This window comes from Megalobrama amblycephala, linkage group LG11, assembly GCF_018812025.1.
Source record: "Megalobrama amblycephala isolate DHTTF-2021 linkage group LG11, ASM1881202v1, whole genome shotgun sequence".
Classification (NCBI taxonomy): domain Eukaryota; kingdom Metazoa; phylum Chordata; class Actinopteri; order Cypriniformes; family Xenocyprididae; genus Megalobrama; species Megalobrama amblycephala.
Window position 1 is genome coordinate 13329921 of NC_063054.1, and position 13756 is coordinate 13343676.

Genomic DNA, 13756 nt, shown 5'->3' on the forward strand with positions numbered 1-13756 from the left:
AAAACATACAACAACCGACCACGGTTCACTATGACCAACAAATCTTGGTTTGGACTTCCTAAAAAGACTCATTCAGACTTGTTTATATGTTCCATTAGGGAAAGTTAAATCTGAAATCAATGATAACACAATAATAAAGCAGTGCATAAAAGTGTTTACAGCATAATAAAGCATAATAAAGCACAGCTGTCTGCATGAATTGTTCCATGTCTTTAGTTGGTGTAAACAAAAACCGAATGATACATATTAATAATAATTATCAAAGACATATTATTATGGTAACACTTTACAATAAGGTACATTTGTTAAACATTAATGTATTAACTAATATGAACTAACCATTAGCAATACAATTGTTATTGTATTTACTAATCTTCATTGACGTTAATTAATGAAAATACAGTTGTTCATTGTTTGTCACGTTAGTTCACAGTGCATTAACTAATGTTAACGAAATTTTAATAATGTATTAGTAAATGTTGAAATAACATTAGCAAAGATTAATAAATGCTGTATAAGTGCAGTTCATAATTAGTTCATGTTAACTAATGTACCTTATTGTAAAGTGTTACCATTATTACTATTTTTAATTATAATAACACTATGTTCAAAAGTTTGGGTTAGTAAGATTTTTTTCATGTTTTTTAAAAGAAGCCTATTGCTCACCAAAGCTTGTTCAAAATGTCATTTTAAAATGTCATTAATTTCAATGCCGTCAAATCTGAATTTTCAGCATCATTCCTCCAGCCTTCAGTGTCACATGATCCTTCAGAAATCATTCTAATATGCTGATTTGCTGCTCAAGAAACATTTATTATTATTTTCAAAGTTGAAAACTGTTGCGCTGATTAATATTTCTGTGTAAACCATGATACATTTTTATTCAGGATTCTTTGATGAATAGAAAGTTTAAAAGAACAGCATTTATTTGAAATATAAATCTTTCGAATCGTAACATTATAAATGTCTTCACAAAACTAACAGTAAAATAGCAAACCCAACTATAGTAACTTCATGAAAATACTTTAGGATTTCAAGAATTAAATTGCCACAAAAGTGTAATATGGCTCTAAAAATACTTGAAAACAGTTACAATACATTTAATTGCCCTCTTTCATTTGCCATCTTTGCTTGCAGCAGTGCTTCAAACATTTTGAAACACAGCAGCAAGTCTGCAAGCATGTAGCTATATGCATCTGTGTTGATGTATTAGCATAGCGTGTGCTTCAGGCCTAAGAACGAAAACTACTTCAATTCCCTGATCTGCAGTCGCTGGACTCACCGCGTGCCGTCTGCTTTCCAGCTGACTTTATAAGCGTTCTTCTCCAACAGACGAATGTTCCTGAGGTCCATCGATACGGGCTGAGCCCCAGGAAACCCGGATCTGACAAACAAGCACATATAAAAAAAAAACGTGATTGCTGGGTTGTTTTAATTGATCTCCAGTCATCAATGAAAGTAATCATGGCTGCGGTTTCATCAGGATAATAACTCATGGCAGAACTCAGCTGTGATGCTTTCCATTAATAGGCTGCAAATATATTTCCCATTACTTATTAGGCACAAATGTCATGTGCTTTGGACTATGCTACAGTTGGCATGAAATGAAAATTCACCCAATCTGTTTTCTAAATGCATGTTAATGATTTACGATTCATCCAAGGATGTTTAATTTAAAAAAAATTGACCTCGTAATTTTTTAATTAATAATATCATAACTCCACCTTCCAGTGAAACAACAGCCTTCTCTCTGGTGATGCATGTCAGACTTCTCTGAATTAATCAGCTTAAACCCCGCCCCTTTCTTACAAACAATCACATTCAAGGCAGTTTACATTTGATCAGTTTATATCCGTGATGACTTAATTCGAACTCTGTATATAATAAAATATTTTCTAATTTATGGGAAATTTTATCATTAAAGGTGCTAAAGAGGATCTTTTCGTCGACTGAGAAACCAAAGACTGTTAGTGAGTTTTTGAAATGAGCGCATGCGTAAGAACAACCCCCCTCTTTTATAGCTCATTTCGAGGGAACGCCTCCCAAAACTCGTGCACGAGTATTGGAACACGAGTGTTTACCACCGGCATTCGCTGTGTCGTGTTAGTGGATTCATTATGTCGGACTCACCGCAGGTAACTCATAATCTGCAGTTGTTACTCCTGTCTCCTGACAAAAACATTGCATGCGGCGCCTGTAGAGTGTGGAAAGTTACTGGAGCGCGCAGCCGCGCACGTCTCTCACAAAGAACGTCATGGCAATGATTGACAAGCCAGAGGGCCAATCCGCGCACGTCTCTCACAAGGAACGTAATGGCAGTGATTGACAAGCCAGAGGGCCAATCGTTTACGCGATGATCGTGTAAACGATTGGCTGATGTTTTTAAGGCCCTACCTCGTGCACAGATGATGTATATTAATATTATTCCTTTCAGTGCACCTAATAAATAGTCTTTTATCAGTTAGTGAAGACAGTTTCAAGTAATATTGCACAAATGTATAAAACAAAACATCCTCTTTAGCACCTTTAACTACAGTCATTTTGTCAATAACACAGTCATATCTTCCTTTTGGCTAAAATATGCAAACTTGTTACCCATTCTGGTGTATTTTTTTTTTTATTCTTTAATATTTATTATATTTTTTAATTTTTACATTTTATGAATGTTATTTGTATTATATGTTTATTTCAAGAAAATCTTCAAATTTGGTAACAGGGTTGCAAAAATTTCCAACCTCATGTAATATTTAGTTTAACCTCTGAGGTACACCGTGTCCTAACTAGACGCGACAAGCAATAAAAGGTATCTTTTCCAAGTTAATCTGAGTTGTTGTCCTAACCAGCAGTGACTGCGACACGCAAATATTCTATTTTAGAAACTGTTTCTATTTCTCTATGACGTAGCGACTGAAACAGCAACACAAAGTATAGCAATGATAATATCAGGTACTGTTTATGTGCTTTATTTAATGTCTAATGGCTTTGTTTAATGCATCTTAAATGTCTAAAGTGAGTTTGAATATCATTCTGTGTTCCCGGCTTTTTAGCTGTAATGAAAACAACAGTGGCTAATTCACCTCAGATCTTGAAAATAAATAAATGGGCACAAGGAACGTTCAAACTGTCAACTCAATGTGAACAAACAAGTGTATTCTATGACAAGATTGGTTCAGTCACTCCGTATGTACTTTAAATTGTGTAATATTTATGAATTTTACAATGTACTACTAACCCATTTCATTGTGTCTCCTGGTTTCTTGTCGAGAGAGCTTCGCCCACACTCTCTTCTGATTGGCTGTGGGTTTTGATTTATTTTATCGCTTCTCATTGTCACGTCGCGTCACATCTAGTGTGGACAGTCAAATTGCTCGTCGCTGGAATATTATCGCATCGCATCTGGTTAGGACATGTAAAGGTTGACGAGCGGCAAGGAACAAAATGGAAGATTAGTTTTTATTTTTTACCCTATTCATGACCCACACACATTCACAGTCCTCCTCACCATCTGAACGCTTTCGATTACTTGACATATCAGTGACACGGCTTAGGCTGGAAAGCATCTGTGGGGGGTAAAACACACACACACTCACTTGTCCCACTCGGAGAACTCCTGACATTTGCGCTGGATGGTGCCGAGCTTAGGCTGTGACGTGACTTGAGTGACTCCTTTGACAGACACCCCCTCCAGAAACACAGCGCCCTGAGACAAACAAACAAGCAACCATCATGTCTACACACTCACCACACACCTCATCACTAACAGTTCAAATGGAAAGGAAGCTGATACCCGGAATACTATAACATTCCATGGTACATAGCCTTATTAATATCCCAGATGAGCTGTGCTGTATTGAACCAGGGATATACCAGTGAAAGAATGAGCTGAAATCAGTTTTACGCACCACTTTTAGTCTTTCTTTCTTCTTTTTGCCCTGACTGGACTGAGAGGAGCTGGGCTCGGAGCCCTGAGCGATGGCATTCCCGTCATCATCCACATCTTCATCCTCCTCATCATCAAAGCACCATTCGGGGAGAGCAGGTGCGGCTGGGGCATCCTCAACATCCCCATAACGCCGGAAGAGCTCCTTAAGATAGTCTCCTTTATAGATGCCTGGGGACCGAGCCTGAGCGAACGCTGCCACAGCTGCCTCGATACTGACATGAGGAGACACACAATCACTCACAATGTGTATCATCACACAGGATACACTGCATATAACGCAATACTTGATATATTTTTATACTGCAAAATGAAAAATGTAAATAAAATAATCAAATTATAGATATATTTAAGAATGCTAATGTAATTCATGGTGTTAAACATATCAAAACAAAACGATAAATCATGTTTAAAAGCAACTTTTTTGCTGCATTAAAAACATAATTTACCTTTTATTTCCAACTAACAATCAATTTAAAAATGGCACTGGTCAGATCTCTAAATTGATATCTCTCTCTTTTTTTCTCTCTTTTTTTTTGCATTATTTCAGATATTTTAAATTGTAATATCACAATGTTACTTCAGTATCTTTTTTTTTTTACTGAATTTAAGATCAAATAAAAATGTTATGCTTGGTGAGCATAAAAAAATATTTTGTTGTTTAGTGTATATTATTAATTATGCATAATAATTTCATATGAATTACAAACTTTCTTTACATTTTGTACAACAATTCAAATATTTAAGATACAGTTTTACAATATGCATTTTTAACTATTGATAAATATCATTGAGGTCTGAAATTCACTGAAAAACAATAGTGTAAAATAAAAATTAAGTACCCCTCAAATCTCAAATCTTTGCACAAGTTAGTGCAGAATTACCCACTAATAATAAAGATCAAAGTGAATAAACTTTATTAATGCATCAGTTATTATGAGATAAGCTAAACAGCTAAACTTGCTGCCAGACATCATGTTTATATTCGTGGCATTTCCACAGAAGTAAACTGAAAGAAATCTGCCTCCGTCTTATTATATGTCTTATCCTTACTGTCCTCGCTAAGCCACCCTAAAAATGACAGATGAAATGAACTGCTTTAAGCTACAGCAGTGTGTCTTCACTTACTGGGGAAAACAACCACATGGCATTCAAATAACAACAAGAGAATAGTGAAAGATTTACAACAAAATTATAACTATTAAATCCTTTCCATGAGACAGCACAGCCCTTTCTACTACTAGCATGCTTGACTGAACATAATGAAGTATTGATTAGCCAGGTGTGGAAGAGGTGGGATTTAAAAACCCAGGAGTAAATATAAGTGCTCTTGTAGGGTGTGTTACAGATCGTATGCTTTTGCTCCAGGAACAAAATATGGATTCAGTGGCAACCCAAAACATACTGAAACTGGATATCATACAAAAGAGAGAAAAGTGCCCTAAAACTCACCCATTTAAATAATATTTTCCATGCATTACTGCATATGCACACTAATATGTCAAGTTATTAATGCTTATTTGCTCCCCTCTTTCAAATGGTGATGGATTCATGCTCTCAGCAGTCCATAACTGACCAAGCAAAACACATTGTGGGCAAGTCAAGCTGTAATTAATGCAATCTGCATCATGTTTCATGTTGATTTTATTATTTGCACAACCTTATCAGAACCTTATCAATGGTGAGGGCTTATACAGTATATGCTCAAAACCAATGTTATTTCTCAAACACTTTTCAGAGATGCATTCAAAGCTCCAGATAGAGAGACAACAGGAACAGCAAACACAGTAATCTCAAATGCACTGCAAACACAATGAAGACTCTAAGCCTGATGTCTTAAGACTGACTTTAACATGCTAGCCTTCACACACTTGACAAAACTAGCATTATGTGCCACAATATTATCTTTTTCTTTTTCTTCTGCAATTAGCAGCACATAGATGGGGAAAATATATAACAGTATAATATATAAACATTTATTAGTATTAGTGTTGAGAAGAGCTGTGCTGCGTTGCGCTGTGTCATTTGCAATAGACATTTTTAGTAACATTATGTATTAATAACAAATGTATTGACTGTCATTTTTGATCAATATAATGCATCCTCACTGAAGAAAAGCATTAATTTCTATAAAAAAAAAATGTTTTTCATCCCACACAGGGGCGTTTCCTCCGAGTAGGCAAGGGAGGCAGTGCCTCCTCAAAAAAAATAGGATGAGAAAATAATCCATATTACATATAAAACAACACAAATATTACAAATTATGACATTAAAAAGAGCGCATGTCACGCGTATCTTAAGGAACACTGCCAAACAGCGACACCCGCAGGTAAAGTTACACAGAGGAGTCATGCCTCCCTTTCCTCTCAAGAAACCATATAAAATACACCCCCGGCGTGCAGTGGGTTTTGTGGGGGTAATTGAGAAGATGGGGAAAAGTCAGTGAGAGGAGGCATGTCTCCATCGTGCTATGATTGGATGTAATTGGTTATGATTGGATATGATTGGTTTGTGCGATAAATCCCGCCTCTCGTTGACTGCGCGTTCCGCGCGTCAGTTTGACTGAACAAATAATGGCATCAATCGGAAGACTAATTGAAAAGTAAGTAAACCGATCACCCAGTTAGATATCACTGCTTTATGTCACGTCAAAATTAAACTTGAAATGGACTGAAAGCATGATGACTGCGGGGGTTTTTAGTGCAATCAGTTTGGTGAAATTAAAAATACAATTTGTGTCTTTGACAGACGGTGTTTACGGAGCATGACTGATGACCCAAAATATCCTAGGTTGACAATTAAAAAGAAAACCCGCAATACACAAATAAAATATATTCTTTAAATTATTATTGCCTTTAGTTATTATTTTGGAACGAATGTAGAAATGCTTAAAACACTAACTTGATGAGATTGACTTGGTTTTGATTAATAGAACATTACATTGTTAATGTAAAATTACAAAATAGAATTGTATTTGGTTTCTTTTTTTCTTTTGTGATGTACTGTAAAGTAATGTTCATTTAACAAGGAAGATGTGTCAACTGAGTAATGCACATGAATTTACATTGATTTATAAAAAAAAATGTGCCTCCTCATTTCAGAACACCACTGCACGCCACTGATCCCACACTATTGAAAAGTAGTGTATTTGGAATTTAAATAAAGTGAAACTGGAATGTCTTTATCTGAGCTTATGCACCTCAATTTTTGACCAAAAAAAAGCATTATTTTTGGGTAAATGACCATTCGCAAAGACCCGCCCCTTTAGTTACTGTGGCTACGTCCGACAAGCCATGCTGATCTCTCGCCACACATCATGTTCTCACGCAGTGAAAAATACATTGTGGAGCAAAGAGGACACTGACAACGTGTCGACAGACAAGACAGAGTAGGATACTTTTGATATGAAACAAAGTTTCAAATTTCAAATTGTGTCATTTTTAAAGAAATTTACACAATACCTTGTTGCTCTTTAATGTGTCATGACAGATCGCTGTAGAGCAGGGAGGGGCAACTTCAGTCCTGGAGGGCCACTGCCCAGCAGAGTTTAGCTCCAACCCTAATCAAACACACCTGAACCAGCTAATCAAGGTCTTTAGGATTAGTAGAAAGTTATAGGCAAGTGAGTTTTTATCAGGGATGGAGATAAACTCTGCAGGACACTGGCCCTCCAGGACCTGAGTTGCCCATCCCTGCTGTAGAGTCTCAGTTCAAACGGCTTGTGAACCGATCATCTCTTTTTAGTTTATTTATAGCATCAAATAAAACATATTGAATAAACATCATAAGGAATGTTGTTTCAATTGCAGAAAGACATCAATACACACCATTTTTCAAGTTCAAGTCCACCTATGTTAATCTGCTAACTCCCCTGACTGCTTTGTCGGACAAAATGGCGGATTCGGCGTTATGATTGGTTTGATCGCCTGTCAGTCAAACTCCTGGCGAAGGGTCAATTTTGGCAATATTGAATAAAATGTAAAAAATATTCTGTACAATTGTTCAAACTAGTGTGCTTTAGGGCCCTATTTTAACGATCTAAACGCAAAGTGTAAAGGGCGTGTCCAAATCCACTTCTGCTATTTTAACGACGGAAAAACGGTCCGTGCGCCGGGGCGCATTTTTGAAATGGGTTGTCCCTATTCTCCTAATGAGTAATGGGCGTAACGTTCAATAAACCAATCAGAGTGTCATCTCCCATTCCCTTTAAGAGCGAGATGCGCTCGCGCCATGGTGGATTGCTATTTACATGGCGGAATTTGTTGGCGGAAAAGCTGAACGCTTTTCGAAGAAACCGATCTGCTCGTGCGCAAAGTTAAAGCGGGCTTGCAAATGCAGGCTTTCAAATAGCTCCGCGCGATGAGTCTGTTAATATATATGTGTGTGTATTGGCACGATTGCTCAATTAATTAGCCAATTTCGTTCATCATTATTAGTAATAGGCTGAATTGAAAATAGGTAGCCTAATTCTAATACACGCAATGACTATTCATCATTACATTTTTATATTTATGTAGCCTACACAATAATATTCTTTTACACTGTAATCCTTTTGTTTTTAATATTTGGCATGTTTGTGTGATGCGCATCCCTTTGTGTAATAAGCAAAGTCAACGCGCACTGTGGACGCGCCCAGAGGCACAGTTTCTACCAACGCGCTCTAACAAAAAAATATTGCGCCACTGACTTTAGACTTTAGACCAGGTTTGAGTTGGTCTATGGCGCAGTCTATTTTCAGCTCCTTAAAATAGCAATGCGCCGGCAATGCGCCTGAACACACCTCTTTTTTTGACCAGCACGCCCATGGGCGCACTAACTGGCGCAAATGCATTTACTAATTTAAGGACGTGGCGCTGAACGGGAAAACGCGAACGGCGCCGGACGCAAACTAGCAAACACACTTGCGTTGCACCTTGCGTCGCATTGCGCCGGGTGTATTATAGGGCCCTTAATGTTTAACCAGGAAGTTTGTTTTGAAATGCTTTTATCTTGTCCTGGTCAAAAATGACCGGCCTACAAAAAAATAGCTTATAAATCTTTCGTTATGCTATATTATCACCAAATATTGGATTCTATTTTTTGTCAACTTGTTTTCTTTATTTCTTTTAAAATGGACTGATTGTAGGCATCACTGATCTGATATTGGTCAAAAATGACCATCCATTGAAAATAAGAGAAACATTTAGAGTCATGTTCATGTTCACATTTTTACATGTGTGCTTGCAAAGATAAAGAAAAATACTTTCAGATCAATGAGGCCTATGATCAGTCAGTTAAAAAATGAATACAAAACCTGTCCTAACTGAAAGAAAACAAATTGACAAAAGAAACAGAATCCAATATTTGGTGATAAAATAGCATAACAAGAGATTTATAATCATTTTGTGATTATAAGATTCTTGCTCTAGTTTTCAAGGCTCGTCATGGATTAGCACCTTCCTATCTCTCCGAATTGATTATCCCCTATGTCCCTGCCCGTACTCTGAGATCGAGCTCTGAAAACTTGCTTGCAGTACCAAAGTTCCGTCTATCTAGTGTGGGTGGTAGGGCTTTCAGCATATCAGCTTCTAAGCTCTGGAACAAACTACCACAAGACCTTTGTGATGTCTCTTCTCTTCAGACCTTTAAAACTGCTCTCAAAACTCACTTATTCACACATGTTTTGTTAATTGATTGTCGGTCTCAATTTTCCAGCTCTATGCTTGTTTTTGTAAGTTTAATGTAGATGAACTTTCTTTGTCTGTTCCTTCTGGTCGATTACGTGTTGTATACTGACTGTATACTTGTATATGTATTCATGTTATTTAGCAACTTCATGTAAAGCATCCTTGGGTTCTTGAAAGGAGCTAAATAAATAAAACATATTATTATTTTGACCGGGAACACAAAAGGTGTTACAGTGTTTTCAACACAGCACAAGGGATAAAACAATGGTATGTAGCCTTCAAATAGTTGAATACATTGCTATTTGACTGGCAGACTGCTTCCCACCATGACTTAGTTCATAAATATTAATTAGGGCATGTTGATCGGTTAGCAAGCTTTCCAAAGCATCCAGTCCAGTCACAAGAAATTAATATTCATGTGCCAAGCCTTCTTTCCAAATCCTGCCTGTGAGCTAATCAATCAGGCCTATATAGCAAACACTGTGTAACCTAATTAATATTCATGAGCCAAGCCTTCACCGTGGCAGCATTTATGAACTCACACCCACACACCAAACTGAGTCTGTACTACTGATAGCACAGAAAAACATTTAGGTATTTTCCTTGTGTGGCTTTGTTGACATCTCAAGTCTAAATTAGACCAAAAAAAAAAAAAAATCCAATTTGGAGAAAAATGCAATCAGCTGAAAATGTTGTTAGAGTAGGTCAGTTTGTACTTGCTAACACTGCTTTGTATTCTGCTTTGCTGTCCTCTCAGGATTTTACCCATGTCCTTCCGACTGTACAGTCATGAACACTGACCGAAGGTGATATAAGTAAATCCTTCACTTCTACGCATGTTTTTTTAATGCGCTCTCATTGAAATTTCAGCAGATGGCTCCAAGGCAGACCTACTACTGTTCCAAGCCTTTCCATTTATAGATTACAACTTGAAGTTTGCTGGAGACTCAGAGACTTAGAAATGACTTTTAACTTGAAAGACGTCAGCAGTGTTTTTCTGATCTCTTCAGCAATTTCCTCTAAAAAATGAACAGATTTTATGCTGGAAGAGTGACTGATCGTAAGGGTGAAAATAAGAGGGAATGATATCAAACTGACTCTAATCATGTCTCACAATGATCAAGGGTAGTTGACAAATAACAGGGACAAGAGCACTTTTGTTTTATTCAGCATGAAGAGTTTAAGTTCAAATTGAAATGAGCAAAGACGTGTTCCTGTCTTCAAGTTCATCCAGGAAGTTTCTACTTTTGACTTTGGAAATTTCATTATTTTGCAGTGATGTGTGATCAAGTGATTTTGGTCGGGATGCAATAGACACATTGGGCAATGTCATATTTCTTTTTTCATTTTTCGACAAAGACAGGGAGTGCTAGAACAACAAAATGAAGAACAAATGATTCTTTCAGAGATTCGTTCTCCAGAGCGCAAACACAAATACGCACTGGAGCGTTTAACAAATCGGTTTCGTCAATATGATGTTACAGTATCAAGTGATGGTGCTCTTGCTTTTGTTTGAGGGTGCTCAGCACCCCAATAAAACCGGGCTTGCATGTATAATTCGTTCTTCCTTATTAAACAAATTAAACCAATATTTCCACTCCAATTTTCATTATTCTGATTAGACACTAAAACCATTTTTAATGGCATTCTTCACATACCCCAATTCATTGTACTCGTAGTAAATGATTCGTAGTAAATGATGAACTCGCATACAGTGGGTGTGTTACTGGCCACTGTTTTAATCCACTTGCAAAACACATTTCTATGGACGCATGGATATTATTCAGCATCGTGATGAACAGTAATGCCGCTGTAACAATGTCTACGCTGCCGCTGCCTTCTTCACACTGTCTCTGGATGAAGATAAAAGAGCAGAGACTGTGCAGCGAGTTGTGTTGATAGAGTTTAGTGATTCAAAGAGAAAAGGGAAAACTTGAGCATCCATGTATGTCCGAGTACATGCACAGTGCACACTTTGGTTAGAGCAGTAATAATGCGATTAAGGTGTTTACATGTATGTTTATTGCGATATAAATCTATATAAATCCACAGTTTAATGTGCTTGTGGTTACTACGATTATGAGCTTAAATCACATTAGCTTGATTGAAGTATTGTGTTTACATGAGGTAAAGTTTAATCGCAAAATTGCCAACATCCCATGATAATCGCATAATGAGGGTGCATGTAAACGTACTAGTGACTATCGACTGTTTCCATTCAAAGTTGAATGGAATGCATAAAACTGGAATATAGCATAAAACATTTGCAAATAAAGCAGCGTTTCCATCCCATGTGTTCAAGAGAACAATATTGTCACTTCCTAGGAAAAGAGCAAGCTCTCCCCAGTGCAAAGCATCTCTTTTCTTGGGATGGAGTTGGACTCCGTCACTATGACAGCCGTCTCATAAACAAGCGCACTCAGTCAATGTTGAACTCCCTGAAGACGTTCAGGGAAAAAACAGCGGTTATACATTTTCAACAATTTCAAAGGCTCCTGGGGCATATGGCGTCCTCAACGGCAGCTATACTGCTCAGGTTGATGCATAGGAGACTGCTTCAGCATTGGCTACAGACTCGACTCCCAAGATTGGCATGGTGTAGCGGCACACATCACATTTCCAGTACGCCAATTTGTCAATACTTATTCAGCCCTTAGACAGACCTTGCATTTCTACAGGCAGGGTTTCCCCTACAACAAGTGTCCAGGAATGCTGTGTTGTTACAACAGATGCGTCCAAGATTGGCTGGGGGTGCAGTGTGCAATGGGCAAGCAGTGTCAAGCTCCAGGACAGGACCTTGACTGCATTGGCATATCAACAAACTTGAGTGGATATCAATATTGCTGGCCCTGCAGAGGTTTCAATCGTTGATCCAGGGCAAGCACGTGTTGGTCCGGACAGACAACATGGCAGCAGTAGAATATATAAACCGCTAAATTGGTTTACTTTCACGAAGCATGCCACCCGCCATCTCCTGAATGGACTTAAGTGGCCTGAAGTCACTGAGGATCTCTCACACGCAGGGACCCCTCATCGACATAACGTCGCCGTGACTGACAGATAGGGAACGTCTCGGTTACTATGGAGGGAAGGAGATGTGGTGTCCCTCTTGCCACAACGCTGAACTGCCCACTGAAATGGCTGGAACAATATCTGGGCTCCTCAGCACAAACCTGAATGAGTGATGCACTCATCCGGGGGAGTGGCATGCAAATGCCACTCGCCAATTCTCATTGGCCTTTTATCAATTCACATTTTTAGAATTTAATCACATCTTGGCCTTTACATCCTGTGTTTTTTTATGCGATATCCCAAAATATGCATTAAAATAGGTAGATGGAAACATAGCTATTGTGGTCATTCAGCATGTATTTTTTTAGGTCACTCAGTTAATGTAATTTTAAAAAAAAGTGTCAAGAGTGTAACAAAAGAAAATGGCATATTTTTTTCTCTTAACATCAGACGGGTTTGCGTAAAAGCTCACTGTTGTCATTAGGACTGTGTGCAATTTGCTTTCATAGAATCTAATGCTAGTAAAGAACCTTTACTTTTAAGAGCATTTATCTGCTGTATTATAAAAAAAACAAAAACACTTTACACCAAATGAAAAACACAGCCTACTCTGTACCTTTGTCACAGACAGGTACATTCAGTGCAGACAGCTTCATTGATTGGATTCATTAGGATTTTTTTTTCTTTTCTTTTTTTCACGTTGCAATGCACCACAACCAGTGTAGACGTGCAGGTTGTTTATGATTTACCGTCAATGTCAAAACTGGCCGCATTAATACTGTATGTAATTCAGCTGATGACTGCAACAACAGCTTCCATTGTTGCTCATCCAAATTGAATTCAGAGTCAGAACAATCTGTTTTATAATATTAGTTTTGTTGTTTTGACAGATTTTGTTGCATAATGTGGAGCTGTTATTGCACTGATTGTTATGAATAATTTTTATGTTTTGGTTTGTGTCCATCAAGTTCCAAACCAAAAGAGAAAATAATCAAATGAGATGAAGCCTCTTTAATTTGAAAAGTGTTTCATTCACTGGATTTTCAACAAAACAGGCATTTCTACATGCTTATATAATATATAGACTGATTTAGGGTTGAATTTTCAGCAAAAATAACCATATTTTGGCGTATACACT

At 37.5% G+C, this 13756-nt stretch overlaps 1 protein-coding gene across 2 annotated transcripts in view; it reads right to left on the reverse strand.

The window, feature by feature from the left end:
• The window catches only part of rngtt (RNA guanylyltransferase and 5'-phosphatase), a 167166-nt gene that overhangs the window by 119387 nt on the left and 34023 nt on the right, over nt 1-13756 (reverse strand). For both annotated transcript variants that reach the window (XM_048206213.1, XM_048206214.1), the window contains exons 6-8: nt 3903-4155; nt 3591-3700; nt 1283-1384 (exon numbers count right to left, since the gene is read on the reverse strand). In XM_048206213.1, the coding sequence (XP_048062170.1) occupies nt 1283-1384; nt 3591-3700; nt 3903-4155 (465 nt within the window). The remainder of the gene's footprint in view (nt 1-1282; nt 1385-3590; nt 3701-3902; nt 4156-13756) is intronic.